General features: G+C 44.0%; 1 protein-coding gene across 3 annotated transcripts in view; it reads right to left on the bottom strand.

Annotated features, from left to right (window-relative positions):
* RPL27 (ribosomal protein L27) overlaps nt 1-16,739 on the bottom strand; it is a 66,802-nt gene that overhangs the window by 12,673 nt on the left and 37,390 nt on the right. For 2 of the 3 annotated variants that reach the window (XM_073608313.1, XM_073608312.1), the window contains exon 4: nt 11,470-11,580. In XM_073608313.1, the coding sequence (XP_073464414.1) occupies nt 11,470-11,580 (111 nt within the window). Of the gene's footprint in view, nt 1-11,469; nt 11,581-12,937; nt 13,083-16,739 lie in introns of all 3 variants that reach the window. The other variant, XR_012236927.1, reaches the window with a different exon arrangement.

Below are 16,739 nucleotides of genomic sequence, written 5' to 3'. Positions count from 1 at the left end.
AAAAAAAATCTCCCCCCCATTTCCTTTGGGTTTTGTTGGGAATTTTTTGCCTTTATCTGATGATCGGGATAAGACTTGTTCTAGACCTGCACCGAAAAGCAAAGAGCCCTCAAAGGGTATCCCACAGAGATGCGATTTAGAAGTAAAATCTCCATCCCAGGTTTTTACCCAAAGGGCTCTTCTGGCAGAGTTCAGAAGAGCCGCCGATTTGGCAGTTGTTCTAACTGTTACTACAGCAGCGTCTGCCAGGTAGGCTACTGCCTTACCAATAACTTCAAATGAATCAGACACTTCCGAGAAATTCAAGGACTGATGCAATGCTTTTTACCTGAAGGTTTTGAGGTACAATAGGAATTAAACTTCTTCCAGACCTTCAGGTATATGGCTCGGGTTACCCCTTTTCTGCTGGAAAGTAGGGTCTTTACTAGTTTATCAGATAAACCCTTGGTTTTTAGGAGGAGATCTTCAGAAGCCAAGCAGATAGATGTAACGGATCTGATTCTGGATGATTCACCGAGCCCTGTGTCAGAAGGTCCTCCCTGAGCAGTAGCCTCCAAGGAGGTTCTGTGGCCAAATTTAGCAGTGTTGCGAACCAAGGTGTTTTTGGCCAAAAAGGAGTGACCAGGAACATGTTGGTTCTTTCTTCCCTGAAATTCCTTAAGACCATCGGTATCAGAGGGAAGGGGGGAAAGGCATAGCACAGTTGGTAATGCCATGGATGAGCGAGAACGTCTATGCCTATGGCTTGGTCTTCTCGGAGAGAAAAGAGGTTCTGAACCTTTGCATTGTTGGCTGGCGAACAGGTCTACTTGGGGGTGCCCCCATGTTCTGGAGATCATCAAGAAGACGTCTCGACTCAGACTCCATTCTGCTTCCACCACCCTCGTCCTGCTGAGTAGGTCTGCTAACAGATTCTGATAACCCTTTAGATTGATTGCTGACAGATGCCACATTCTGTTCTGCCCAAGAAAGTAGTTGATTGGCTAGTTCCATAAGTCCTCTGCTCCTGGTTCCTCCCTGTTTGAGCACGTATGCTACAGCGGTCATATTGCTCGGAAGGCCTTGAATGCGATGTCCCTTCACTGCTTGTTGAAAAGCTAGAAGACCGAGAAAGATGGCTTTTAGTTCCCGCCAGTTTGTTGATCTTCTGTATTCTGTCTTGGACCAAGTCCTGAGACGTTAAGCCGTCCAGGTGGGCTCCCCAATCCCAGGAACTTGCGTCTGTTAGATGCTTGTCTAGTGGAAAGACCCAGAGAAGACCTTTGGTCAGGTTGGCTGAGTCCCTCCACCACCAGAGTGCCCGTTTTACCTTTGAGGTAAGCCTGATCTGCTTTTCCAGTGAAACCTGATGCGACCATGCCTGCAAGATATTCAGCTGGAGTGGTCTGGAACGGAATCTGGGCCACTGTACGGCTGGGAACGATGCCGTGAAAAGTCCTAATACTGCCATGGCTGATCGGACTGAGATTGAGATATTCGTTTGAATTTGTTTTACTGCAGAAAGAATTTTCTCTAACTTCGCCTGTGGTAAGAAAACATTCTGGAGCACCGAATTTGTTGTATACCCGAGAAACATTATTTCTTGACTTGGTACTAGATTTGGATTTCTCTAGGTTGAGGAGCCACCCTAGTTCCCTGAGGTGTATCTCTGATATCTGGAGATTCGTCACCACTTGCTCCCTGGAGTCCGCAAAGAACAAGTCGTCCAGATATGGAATGACGGAAATTCCTCCAAACTTCAGAGGCTCCAGGGCTTCCGCCATTATTTTTGTGAAAATCCTGGGGGAAGAGGAGTCCGAACGGCAGAGCTTTGAACTGAAGGTGCCACACCAATGACACCCCAGGTTGATGGCCAAAACGTTGAGAAGCCTGAGCAATCGGGACGTGTAGGTAAGCATCCCTTAAATCTAGGGATGCCATGAAGCAGTCTGGAGTCAATAGTTTTGCTATTGAATGGATTGTGTCCATCCGGAAATGTTTAACAAATTGATCTGTTTAGGATTTTTAGGTTCAGGATCAAACGATACTTCCCTGAAGGCTTTTTCACCAGAAGCCTCTGCCCTCCTGATGTTTCGGGACCTGAACAATTACTTGTTGGATCAGATCCTGAAATAGGTTCGTCATTTCTGAAGCTTTGTCTCGATCCTTTGGAACAGTTCTAACTTAAAACCTGCTTGGGAGAGGCTCTGAAAACACCAGACTGTATCCCCGAGACACAACATTCCTAACGAACAGGCCTGAAGATGTTCTGTTCCATTGTAGGCGGAAGGCAGACAATCTTCCCCCTACTGGGACCAGATTGTCACTTGTTTTTAGTGGTTGGTCTGAGGGAGATCTGAAGAGAACTCCTCCTCTACCTTTACCCTTTTGGGAGGACCAACGGCTCTTGTTGTCTTCCCTACTCTTACGGGGCTGTTGAACAGCACGAAAATTCTTCTCAACTGTTTGCTTCTTTTTGGCAGAGAAAGCCTTTTTCTTGTCAGCTGTCCTGTCCAAGATGGTTTCCAGGTCTGGTCCAAAAAGAAGGGTAGGCCACACAATTGAATCTTGGAGGCTGTGTCACCCGACCAAGTTTTTAGCCAGACAGCCCGTCTTGGCTGAATTCACCAGAGCCGATGACCTCGCTGCCATCCTGATTCAGATGAGGAGTCAGTCATGTATTTCACTGCTTTCAGAATTAATGTAAAGGATTCCAAAAGATCTTTCTGTGGTGTCCCCGCCTCTACATGACTCTTCAGCTTTTCCACCCAGCACTCTAGGTTTTTTGCCACCACTGTTGAAGCCATAGCTGGTTTGAGGCTGGCCGACGCGGAATCCCATGTCTTTAAGAGGGAATCTGCCCTTTTATCCATCGCGTCCTTGAGCACCCTCAAAGGCAAGGTCTGTGCGACGGGACACTTGTGAAAAAGCGTCATCTACCCACTATTTTTTATTCCACATTTCAGACTTTGTCTTCAAAGGGAAAACGTCTCAAGGGTTTTGGACAGGAAAGGGCCTCTTTCAAGGTCCTTCCTTTCCTTCTTGACCGAATCCGATGGGACTATGTACTGGAAACACCCTGTGTTTGGTGTCATCCAGACCCTGGTACATTCTATCGTGAACCGACAGTTGTACTTTCTCCTCCTGAATGTCGAGGGCCGTGTAAATCGCTTTCAAAAGGTCGTCCACTTCTTCTAAAGACAATTTGAACCTAGAGCCTCTCATATAGTCTTCCTCTTCTACCTCATCCTCAACCCTTGAGGGAAGGAAGAGTACTTGCCCCCTCGTCCTCAGAGTCTACAACCTCCACGGGCCTAGAGGTAGATGCCCTGGGACTAGATGGTGGTTGAGATTCAACTTGGCCTGCTGGACTCAACCAGCATTGATTTGACTGAACTCCGTGAATTTGTGAGTTCACGAACTGAGGAAAACAAGTCCCTATATTGCTGAGATGTTTCCTCTTCCACAAGATTCTTAATACAAGATCTGCACATAGCTTTTTGCCAAGAGTCTCAGAAAGGATTCTTGCATGAAGGGCATTTCCTCTGACTTGGTGGGTTTGAATGTTTCGTTTTCACTAAAACTTTTTCCTGAAACGAGAGCAATGGCCTCTCACTGAAAATGTTAAACACCTTCCTGCCCTCTAGTGTTTAACACAGACCACCAGCGATAGAAAGAGACTACCCTCAGTATTGAAACCAATACATATAAAAAACCTCCACCATCAAACTGCAGGGTCCAAGAGAAGTAACCTTTGACCCAGCAGAAACAGGCTCCCAACAGGGCCAGCATAAAAACAGTGACAGCATAAGCCCATAAGGAGAAGAATAAAGGCACCACTGTGCCCCTCTTACCTGGGCTTGACCGGTGCCTGTTTCCACCGTTGCGGACGGTCTCTCGTCCATCTTAGCAGCAGGGGGATGAGAAAGAAAAACTCCCGTTTTAAAATTTCCCGGCTCCGGCGTCATCGATGGCCGGGAGCGGAAGCACCTGTCAATAGACCTGCCCCCTTGGCCTCTGTGTTCCAGGCGACCGGAACCACTTGTCGCCACGCCCACACAGGAAGGAGCGTCACTGGCCTGTCACCCGCCCGCCAGGACCTGGAACCGCATAATGCAGAAAACAACCACTGTACGAACGGCGGCGAGAAAACCACTGAACGGCGGCGCGAAAGAATGGCAGCGAGCCACCAAGCTACCTAAGCCAACCTCGGGCACACCGACACCTCAACCTGCTGCTGGCTGCTTGCTCCACTGAGCTGGAAGAAACTGGGGACTCCGGAACACCCCCCCGCTTGTACGGGAGGGTGCTGGGATGGTCGCTGCACTCCAGGCAGAAAAAAAAAAAAAAATTACAGAGGTAAGCCCTTTCCCCTCCACCTTGGAGGGAGCGCAGCCCCCCTGGTTCCAGCATGCACTTCCATCATGGCGGAGGAAACACAATAACTGAGGCCATGGTGGAAGAGGAGGGATTTAAAGGCTGCATGCGTTTCCTGAAAAATGGGCGGAGCTGCGCTCTATCCAAGGTTGTCCTGAAAGGCGATTTGAGAAAATACTTAACCACTTCCCGCCCGGCCTATAGCAAAATGACGGCCTGGCAGTGGTTCAGTTATCCTGACTGGGCATCATATGACGTCCTTCAGGATAACAGCCGCTACGCGCCCATGGGGGCGCGCATCGTGGCGATCGGTGGTGCGGTGTGTCAGTCTGACACATCGCTACACCAATCCATGGCCATCCACATGTGCAAATGAATGCCCAATCTGTGCCAATCAGTGCCCACAAATGGGCACTGACTGGCACCATTATGTAACAAATTACATCAGTGATGCCCAGCAATGTCACCCATCAGTGCCACCTACGAGTGCCCATCAGTGCCAGATCATCGGTGTCCATCACTGAAGAAAACATACTTTACAAAAAATTTTAACAGAAACAAAGAAAAACGTGTTTTCTTCTTCAAAATTTTCGTTATTTGTTGCGCAAAAAATAAAAATCTCAGAGGTGATCAAATACCACCAAAAGAAAGCTATTTGTGAGAACAAAATGATAAAAAAATTGGTTTGGGTACAGTGTTGTATGACTGCGCAATTGTCATCCCAATTGCTGCAGCGCTGAAAGCTGAAAAATTGGCTTGGGCAGGAAGGTGTCTAAGTGCCTGGTATTGAAGTAGTTAACCACTTGCCCACTGGGCACTTAAACCCCCTTCCTAACCTGACCAATTTTCATCTTTCAGTGCTCACGTTTTGAATGACAGTCATGCAACACTGTACCCATATGAAATTTGTCTTTTCCCTCACAAATACCACACAAATAGAGCTTTCTTTTGGAGGAATAATAAAAAAAAAAAAAAACTGAAAATTTTGTAATAAAAAAGGCATTTTTCTTTGCTTGCTATAAAATTTTGCAACTTAGTAATTTTCTCATCGAATTTTGGCAAAAATTTATACCGTTACATATCTTTGGTAAAAATAACCCAAATAAGTGTAGATTTGGTCTTTGTGAAGGTTATAGAGTCTACAAGCTATGGTGCCAATCATTGAAAATTGATCACACCTGATGTACTGACGGCACATCTCATGAGACTAACAAGCCAGGACAGTATAAATACCCCTTTTTGCAAAGTAGACATTCCAAGGTACAGGAATGGTGAGTTTCTTTTGAAGTTGTCATTTTTTTCACGCAATTGTTTGAAAAATTAAGATTCTTTTTTTTCACAAAACTTATTATTAACAGGTTATATCTCACATATCGTATGCTTGCAACTACACCCCAAAATACACTGTTACTCCAGAGTATGGTGATATCAAATGTGAGACTTTTACACAGCCTGGCCACATGCAGAGGCCCAACATGCAAGGAGCACCATCAGGTGTTCTAGGCAGTGTTAATTTTGGTAGCAAATTTCGATTTAATTCAGTACATTTTAATTGACTAAAATCAAATGGGTTTAGTTACATTGTAATGCATTTATCTACAATTTCCAAACTCATACTCCTGGAGTGAAAAATCTAATTAGTTAGTGCATGTTCTATCCTTAATAGCATAAACAACAGACACAGATTTAGTCATTTTATAATTTAAGGTAAACCACGTTTTGTTACAAGAATATTGTATATTGACAGAAATGTAATTTTTTTTTTCTTTCATTTTAACAATTCTGTGATGCCACCATGCAGTGCACATTCACATGAATGTGTCTGCTTTAAGAAAATATATGTTTTGGGGGGTTTATGTAATCTTCACAGGTTAATTCTAAGCTGGCTCTGGAGGAATTATATGATGCTATCAACATTCAGCTGAATGCACATCCAGAGGGGGTTGTGATTGTGGCTGGCGATTTTAACCATGTGGAGCTAGAAATGGTTCTTCCTAAATTTTATAAGAATGTGCACTTTCCAACAAGGGAGAACAATATTTTAGATCAGGTATATACAAAATGTTTCCAGTGCATATAAAGCTACTTTGTTGCCACATCTTGGTCTATCAGATCATACCTCTTTAATGATGATCCCATGTTATAAGCCTCTTGTTTGCAGAACAAAACCAGATATTAAAACCATACAGGTTTGGAGTGAGGAGTCAAATTCACTCCTGCAAGAGTGCTTTGAATTAACTGATTGGAATGTATTTGCACAGGATGCAGACTTAGAGGAATATGCTTTATCTGTTCTAGCTTATATCCGCTTTTGCATGGAGATGTTCCTAGTTACAAAAACTATTAAGGTGTTCCCAAATCAAAAGCCTTGGTTGGATGGTAAAGTAAGGGCTCAGCTTAGAGCAAGGGATGTGGCCTTTAGATCGGGCGACCCGATGGCTTATAGGAAAGCTCGGAATGAATTAAAGAAAGGCATTAAGGAGGCTAAGCGTAGATATAAACAGCGCATTGAATCTTATTTTGAAAATCAAAATTCTTGTAGCATGTGGAAGGGGATTAAAACAATGGTAGATTTTAAATCTAGGAATACACAGGTTTGTAAAGTGCTCCCTGACACCTTAAACCAATTTTTTGCTCGCTTTGAGGGCCAAAATATGAGATGCGAAACCCATAGTAAAGAACTAGTGGAGGATGACCATTTATTGGTATTAAAAATACATGAGGTCAGGTCAAATTTGAGGAAGATTGACATCAGAAAGGCAGCAGGACCAGACGGGGTGTCAGGCCATATACTGAGGGGATGTGCAGACCAGTTAGCAGGTGTTTTTACTGATATTTTTAATTTGTCATTAAAGCAGGCTGCAGTACCTTCTTGTTTTAAATCTACTACTATTGTCCCAATACCTAAAAAATCAGCGGTATCATGCTTAAATGATTATCGCCCAGTTGCCCTAACTCCTATCATCATGAAATGTTTTGAGAGGCTCGTATTATCACATCTTAAGGCAAGCATTCCTGTTGATCTGGATAAGTATCAGTTTGCCTATCGTGCAAATAGGTGCACAGATGATGCAATTGCTATTGCATTGCATGCTGCCTTGACACATCTTGAGCACCCAAACACATATGTTAGGATGTTATTCATTGATTTTAGCTCTGCATTTAACACAGTAGTCCCTGACAAATTAGTGAAAAAGTTAAAAGCTTTGGGCCTATGTCCATTGCTGCGCTCATGGATTATGGATTTTCTAACAAACAGGCCACAAATGGTGAGAATAGGAGATCAGATGTCTAACACTATTATTTTGAATACAGGGGTACCACAGGGATGTGTGTTAAGTCCGGCCTTGTTTACATTGTTCACTCACGACTGTACTCCCATACATGCGTCTAACACTATAGTGAAGTTTGCTGATGACACCACTTTAGTGGGACTCATACAAGATAATGATGAGACAGCTTATAGGCAGAAAATCAACATTTGGTTGAGTGGTGTAGAGAAAATGATTTAATACTCAATACGGCAAAAACTAAAGAAATAGTGGATTATAGGAGATCAAGATCAATCATTGCCCGGTTCATATAGGTGGTGAGGAGGTGGAAAGGGTGGACACTATTACATTTTTGGGAGTGCATATTACAAGGGAGTTGTCATGGTCTCAAAACACTTTTTTTCTAGTGAAAAAAGCGCAGCAGAGACTGTTTTTCCTTCGGAGACTGAATCAGGCTGGATTGCCCTTAAGGCTTCTGGTCAATTTCTATCATTGTACCATTGAGAGTATTCTTCTCCACTGCGCTGTAGTGTGGTATGCCAGCTGCAGGGCGGAGGATAAGAAGTGCCTGTCTCGTGTGGTGAAAACCGCACAGCGGATCATAGGAACAGATCTACCAAGTTTGGACACAGCATATGCCAACCGATTAAAAAAGCGGGCAAAAGCTATTAGTATTGATCCAACCCACCCAGGTTACAATGTGTTTGTCCCATTGCCATCAGGGAAATGATATAGAACACTTAAAACGCACACTAATCGCTTAAAGCATAGTTTTTTTCCTAGGGCCGTATTGTCCATAATCCCATCAGGTACAGTGTTTTAGGAATTTTAACATTCTTTTATTTATTTTTAAATAACATTTTATATCTTGATATATTTAAATAGATATGTGGGCATGCGCTAGGAGTATGTATGTGTGGTTTTCTTGAGAAATGTTTTATTGCTGCTGTAAAGGGTATCCGAAAAAATTTTGTTGTATGTATACAATGACATTAAAGTATATCTATATCTTCAGGCCTAAATTGATTTAAGCATGGGTGCAAAAACAGCTCTGGCACCAAAAGGGTTAATCCAGCACAGATCAGACTGTGCTGCTCTCCTGTAACGGACAAGCTGCGAAGCCTATTGACAAGGAGCAGGTCTTTTTCAGGGGGCCTCTATATATCAATATGAAGTGGCAGTGTGTGAGAGGGTTAACTACACAGTCCAGCCTCACCATACCCCTTCAGACTGCAGAGAACAGCCTTCCTCTGACAGCCTCCTATCTACAAATGCCAGGCTCCAGCCAGAGAAAGCAGGCAGAGCTCCATGGAAACTAGAAGTTCTGAGATTAAACATCCCTGTCCTCCCATTTTAATTTAGTTTTCGTTCGTTAACGAAAACTGAATTGATTTTCGTCATAGTACATCAGTGGACAAAAATGTTGTTTAGTTTTCATCACTAAAAATGCCGCAAACGAAAAAACGTTTTAGTTGACTGGGACATAAATTACACATTTAGTTTCCCGACTACCTCTTATACTTGAAGGCCCTGGAGCACCAGGACAATGGAAACAGCCCAAAAATGACACCATTTTGGAACGGAAACACCCCAATGAATCTATGAAGCATAATGAGTCTTTTGAATATATAATTTTTTCAAAAATGTTTAAAAAAAAAGCGTTTATCCTTTCTACACACAAAGTTGTTCATATATATATTTCTAACACCTAGCATGAACATAGCAAAAATTACACCCCAAAATATATTCTGCTACTCTTCTCAAGTGTGGTGATAACGCGTCAGTTTTCCACAGCCTGGCCACATACGGAGGCCTAACATGCAGGGAGCACCATCAGGTGTGCTAAGGGCATACATTTAAAATATAATTGGACTACCTATAACACTTTTGAGAGACTGATGGGGCACTGTAGTGGCACTTCAGATCCAGCCCACAGCGCTGCTGCACCCGGCTCCCTCCTCTCCTCACACACTGTACCGATTCTGTGTGAGGAACTGGACCGGACATGGTCCAGTTTGTTGACAACTGATCGCTCCATCATTGGACAGAGCAATCACATTGTAAAGGGCTGCTGTCATTGGCCCTTTACCCCGTTCCATGGCACGCCGGGTCCAGGGGACCTGACTGTTACGCGATTCTGGGAGAACCTCATTGTATGCCCTCCCAGAGTTATCCAATCTCGCTGTCATTTGGGTACGACTCGGCTGGTAAGTGGTTAATTCAGAGCTGTAAGCTGGTTATAAGAGCCATTTAGCAAAAAGTGTGGAGATAACTAGGGCTGCAACTAACGATTATTTTCATAATCGATTAGTTGGCCGATTATTATTTCAATTAATAACCTTTAAAAAAAGTGTGGTGTATAATTTAGTTAATATGTAAAGTTTAAAAAAAAGGCAATTTATTCTTAAATATCTCTATGCAGTAGTAAATTTAAATAACCAACTATATGGTTAGGGAGCAAAATCTCTAATCCACTCTTAGAATAACAGACAGAAGAGATATACTGTATATACTATTAGAGGAGAGACAGTATATATCCTCTAACAGTATATTAAAGGGTGAATCTGATAAATATCAGACTCCAAGATCAAATTTTTTTTATTTAAAAAACAATGTCTTCCTTCAAAAAAAATGTCATTTTAAGAACGTTCGTTCAATTTTCTAATCGTTAGTGGAGTCAAATCGACGTTCATTTTCAACCACAGTGATGGGAAAATTTGGAAATAGAAAACTTCTTGGTCAAAGGAATTTTCAGACAGTGTATGTGGTTTTCGTTCAGAAGTTACATTCACTTAAAAACAAGTGAAAATTTCATGAAATGAAAAATTCTCTTTCAGCAAATGTACAAAGATTTTTCTTATGAATATTCTTGTCTCAAAATTGATCCATGTGGCCAGCATAAGGCTCAGTACACACCTATGCAATTTGCTTTTGATCCGTTTCTGCAGTGCTTTTTGCGCACATGATTTTGTATTTTTTTTTTTTTTTTGACAATTTGTTGTTGGGCAGATTAAAAAACACAAGTTGCTGCAAAAACGCATCACATGTTTTTCTGCAGCTTCTCCATTGAAGTATATTGAACCAAAAAAGCACCGTTTTGTGTTAAAAAAAAAAAAAGTCCCTGACCCTTTCCAAATATGCAGCAGCTGAAAAAAGAATAGTTACAGTAGCAATTATTTGCTCTTTTTGTATTATAAAGGGCTCATTTTAGTTTTTTATTTTTAACTCTGTTATGTTACTGGCCGATTATTAAATTGATTACTATTTTCATAATCGATTAGTTGTTGATCGATTAGTTGTTTCAGCCCTAGAGATAACTTAATCTTTGGTTGGCAGATTCTAACAGGGCACAGGCCGATTCTTCCTCAGTTCTTCAATTTCTACAGGAAGGTGTTGTGGATAAGGGGATTGTAAAAGGCAACATACATATCTATACTTACCTGCTCTGTGCAATGGAATAATATGGCAAAAACTATATAAAATATGCTGTTTACACTGAACAGAACTTGTTTTGCAGCAATCATGCTTGAATGTCAGGAATAATTAATCACTATGCCTGGGTTGACATTATTGCGAACACAGACATTGCATGTGATTCGCACCGCATTGCTGTGCAATGCGACTTCAGCCACACAGTTGTATGGCTGAACTCACACTGGATTTGCACGAAAAAGGTAAACCCACAGGGGTTCGCAAAGGGCAGTGTAAACTGCCCACAAGGGAGATGCGACTCTGGAACCAGCACTGGAATTGCGCTAGTTCCCGCATCGCAATAATGTGAACCCAGGCTAAAACTAAATAAATTTTATGTAAGCGGCATCAATATTTTTCTAATACTAACCTTTCCTCAAATTTTACTTTGGCCTCCCTTCTGGCTTTCCGTTTCAGAGCTGGGTCCCTGAAAACATCCTTGTTCACCACAGCTTTGTCAAGAGGGATATCAACAGAGTATCTAGAGAAAAAAAAATTTTTTTTTATTTTAATATATATATATATATATATATATATATATATATATATATATATATATATATATATATATATATATATATATATATATATATATATATATATATATATATATATATACACACATAATTGCAGAATTAAATCCAACATCCATATAAAAAAAGAAATGTCAACATTACATAGTAGTATAAAATCTGCGTAGTGTTTAACCACTTGTTACCCCACTCATGCAGATTTACTGCAGCAGGGCAGCACGGCAGGCACAGCCACATATGTGACTGAGCCTCTTCTGGGTTAGGAGCACACATCACGATTGGTCGTGCAGCACGCTCCCCATGTCCATCAGACGCAGTGGATTACAGTTACCAGTATCTGGGTATTATGTAATTGCTATGACTGGTCATAGTGATCACAGGATAATGTAAAATCTGGAACAGCTTTTTTACTGTTGTGACCAGCGATAGGCACTGTAAATCGCTCCAGCTGAGGCACCTGAGTGATCTAGTCCACAAAGCCTCAACAGACAGCCTCCGCCTTTTACAGATTGGGGGTAACATACAACAGATAGGGATACATGCAGGAGGCACTATGGCAGTAGTATACAAAGGACAGTGGGTTTACATCCACTTTAAAGTCTGCAGGCAGCACACATTACATTTGTGACTTGCCCTCCATCCATGCTGCTTTATAGTATCTATCTGCATGCACCTGATAGGGCTAGTAGGTACATGCAGATGCACGCTGATGAGCTGACCGGCCAATCACAAAATAGCAACTCTGCCTCAGCAGGGAAGGAAGAGGAGCTAGCTAGTGCTGGCCATGATCACCTGCTGGGGGGGGGGGTTACTAGTCAGACAGGCGGTTGAGGCTCGGGCTTGTGACACACTAATGATGCCTTCTTCCTCTGCTACAGCATACCAGGGGGGGGTGTGCGGTGCTAGTGAAACTCTCCTCTTCTCTATAGGGGCCGGCAGCATGGGTGAAGGGTTAATTTCTCATGCTCCTATAGGGGGAGCGGGGCCCTGCGGACCGGGTATAGTGTAGCAGCCGTGAATTGGCCGATGACGATTTCTTAAAAGACAACAAATATCGGCCGACCTCTATATGCCTTCTTAATTATATATAATAATTTTACATATTTTTGTTTATGTACTTTTACAATATTCCTGGTTTGATTTTAACATTAAAAAAACAAAATATATATATATATATTTTATTGAGGGGTGTATGTTTAAAGTACATTAGGTGCATTGGAAGATGGGGAGCACTTGCCACATCAAGAATATTGCCATTTTATTGAAGGGACACATCAGTTTTTAAAAAAAATTAGAGTTACCTACCGGTAACGTCTTTTCCAGTAGTCTTTCAGGACAGCCACCATGAGAGATAGTCTCCTCCTCTTCCTCTAGGAAACACTGCGCCAGCCCATAAATTCTTACTTCCCCCTGCCAGACCTCAGTATATTCCAAGATTACCTCCGGTAAGCTGGGGAGACACAAGAACACATTAATAACATACTATCCCATATCATTATCATGCTGCATTCTGGTCTTTTATAAGACACCCAAAAATCTCGGGTGGGTAACTAGGGCTGTCCTGAAAGACTACTGGAAAAGACGTTACCGGTACGCAACTCCAATTTTCCCCCTTCGTCTTTCAGGACAGCCACCATGAGAGGATGAACGAGCACTTACCAGTTAGGGTGGGACTACAGCTTGCAATACCTTTCGCCCAAAGGCTTGCTCACTAGCCGACACCAGGTCCACTCTGTAGTGCTTTACGAAAGTGGAATAGCTGGACCATGTTGCAGCCCTGCATATTTGCTCTGGCGGTGCTCCAGCCTTTTCTGCCTGAGAAGCTGCCATAGCTCTGGTAGAGTGTGCCCTTATACCCATTGGGATTTCTTTCCCTGCTAATGTATAGGCCTGGCCAATGGTTACTCTGAGCCATCTGGCAATAGTGCGTTGAGACGCTTTGCATCCTTTTCTGGCCCCAGAAAACAAAACAAAGAGTCTGACTTTCTAAACCTCTTGGTCAGCTCTAGGTACTTAAGGATACATCTCCTTACATCCAAAGAATGAAATTTTAATTCCCTTTCCCCCGAGGGGTTGGGACAAAATGAGGGTAGAACTACCTCCTGACTTCTGTGGAAACCAGAAGCCACCTTAGGTAAAAATGCTGGATCAGTCTTGAAGATGATCCGATCTGAAAAAATAACGCAAAAAGGAGGTCTAACCGATAAGGCCTCAATCTCACTGACTCTCCTGGCAGTAGTCACTGCTACCAAAAAAACTGTTTTTAACGTAAGATCCTTTAGTAGACATTCCTCTAAAGGTTCAAAGGGGGTTCCCGTCAGGCCCTGTAACACTAAAGATAGGTCCCACTTGGGAAAGGGAGGGCCCTGAACCGGTCTTTGTCTAGACAGAGCCTTAAAGAATCTGACCACCCAAGGGTTGGTGGCCAGATGCTTTTCTAAATAAGCACTGAGTGCTGACACCTGACCTTTAAGGGTACTTCTGGATAAACCCCTATCTGCCCCGCACTGAAGGAATTCCAACACCGTTGTTGGACTGTGTACCGCAAAGGAGCCTTCTGCACACCATTCATTGAAACGTACCCAGACCTTTTTATAAATCTGGCGTGTTTCCTTTTTCCTGCTGTTGAGGAGGGTGGAGATTAATTTCTCAGAAAAACCTCTAGCTCTTAGCATACCCTCCTCAGTAGCCAGGCCGCTAACTGCCATTGGTGAACCTGTGGACAGAGGACTGGGCCCTGTGAGAGGAGATCCTCTCGAGGTGGCAGGAATAAGGGAGGTTCGACCGCTAGCTGCTTGAGTACTGAGAACCAAGCCCTCTTTGGCCAATGTGGTGCTACTAGAATCAGGGACGTGTTTTCCATCTGGAACTTCCTGAGAACTGCCGGTAATAACGCTGGGGGCGGGAAGGCATAGCAGATTCTGAAATGCCAGTTCTGGATCAATGCGTCGACCCCTCGCGCTCCCTCCCCTCTGTTTAGGGAGAAAAAACAAGGGGCTTTCGCGTTGCTTCTTGACGCGAACAGATCTACTTCTGGAGGACCCCATTTCTCTGAAATGAGATTGAAAACCTCCTGGTTGAGGATCCAATCGCCCTCTCTGTTTGGTTCGGCTGAGAAAATCTGCTATCACATTCTTTTCTCCTCTCAGGAAGACTGCTGAGAGTGAGAGAGTGTGAGTCTCGGCCCAGTTCAGAATGCCTGATGCTAAGGCCGACAGGACTCCGCTTCTTGTGCCGCCCTGTTTGTTTACATAGGCCACGGCGGACGAGTTGTCCGACCGCACCTGCACATGGTGGCCCTGTAGCTCCTCTTTGAAGAACCTGAGTGCTAGCCCGATTGCCCTCAGCTCCTTCCAATTGGACGACCTTCTTAGTTCGTCGCCCTCCCAGGTGCCCTGTGCTAAAAGGGAACCCAGATGCGCCCCCCAACCCTTGCCGCTTGCGTCTGTGGTTACCACCTGAGAAACTGGGATGAACCACAGACGACCCTGCGACAAGTTTGAGACCCTCCTCCACCACCAGAGGGATCTCTTTACTTGGGGTGGAACCTGTACCAAGGTGTCCAGATCTTTCTGACTGTGATCCCACACCCTTAGGACAAAGGACTGTAAGGGACGAAAGTGCAGACCTGCCCATTGCACTGCTGGGAGGGTAGCGGTTAATAGTCCTAGGACCGACATCAGAATTCTTATGGAGACCTGACTGCTGCACTGGAGAACAGCCACTGCCCTGTCCAGTTTTTTTACTTTTTCTGCTGGAAGAAACACTCTCAGTAGCGTTGAGTCCAACAGATAGCCTAAGTACGTGATGCGCTGAGAAGGAATCAAACTGGATTTCTCCAAGTTCATTAGCCACCCTAGACCTGTAAGAACCCTCTTTGTTAGTTCTAGATCTCTTACTAACTGCAGTGGACAAGCTGCAAATAGGAGCAGGTCGTCCAGGTATGCCATCACTGATATACCCTGGAGCCGAAGAAAAGCCATCACCTCCGCCAAGACCTTGGTGAAAATGCGGGGCGAGGAGGATAGCCCGAAAGGCAGCGCCTGAAACTGTAGATGTACCGTTGTTCCACCTACATCTACCGCTAGCCGAAGAAACCTCTGCGAGGCTTCTGTTATAGGAACGTGTAGATACGCATCCTTTAGGTCCAGAGATACCATAAAGCAGTTGCGGGGCAACAGGGCTCTGACTGTGAAAATTGTTTCCATACGGAATCTCCTGTATGTCACTGACCTGTTCAGGGGCTTTAGATTCAGAATCAGTCTGAATTTCCCTGTGGGTTTCTTCACTACGAAAATGTGTGAATAGAAACCCTCTCCCTCCTCGGCCTTTGGAACTCTGAGAACCACATTTTGATCTACCAGATCTCTTAATGCTTCCAACAGAGCCTCGGCTTTTGCCGTACACCTGGGTAGGTGCGTGACAAGAAATCTCCGTGGAGGAGGATTTGCGAATTCGATATGGTACCCCCTTCTTATAATCCCTAGGATAAAGCGATTGGGGGATATTGCCTCCCACTGTGGGAGGAAGGCCCCCAGTCTTCCCCCCACCCTGGTTGGGGAGTCATTGACTTTTACAGGGCTGTTCAGGAGGGCGAAAAATCGCCCCTCCCCTGCCCTTGCCTTTCTGACCCCAAAATTTCTTTTGCCCTTCCGGCTTTGGAGTTTCTTTACGCTTTTGCGGACGAAACCCCTTCTTTGTATGTGCAGGGGTTTTCCGCTTAACCGGGAAGGATTTCTTCCTGTCTGCTGTGCGGTCCAAGACGGTCTCTAACCCTGGGCCAAAGAGAAGGTCTCCCGTTAATGGTATGCCGCACAATTTGACTTTAGAGGCGCTATCGCCCGGCCAAGTTTTTAGCCAGAGGGCTCTCCTGGCCGAATTGGCCAGAGCCGCTGATCTGGCCGACATACGTACTGACTCTGCCGAGGCATCAGCTATGTAGGCAATACCTCGCAGAATCGTAGGGAAAGAAGACAGAATGGTTTCTTTTGCCGTTCCAGCTTCAATATGCTCTTGAATCTTAGAGAGCCAGTGCTCCAGATTGCGAGCCACTACTGTGACAGCCAACTCAGGTTTTAAGTTACCAATTGTTGAATCCCAAGTCTTT

The sequence above is a fragment of the Aquarana catesbeiana genome, linkage group LG12 (assembly GCF_042186555.1).
Source record: "Aquarana catesbeiana isolate 2022-GZ linkage group LG12, ASM4218655v1, whole genome shotgun sequence".
NCBI classification, from domain to species: Eukaryota; Metazoa; Chordata; class Amphibia; order Anura; family Ranidae; genus Aquarana; species Aquarana catesbeiana.
Note: the sequence above shows the minus strand (reverse complement) of the source record. Positions and strands in the feature narration are given on the sequence as shown.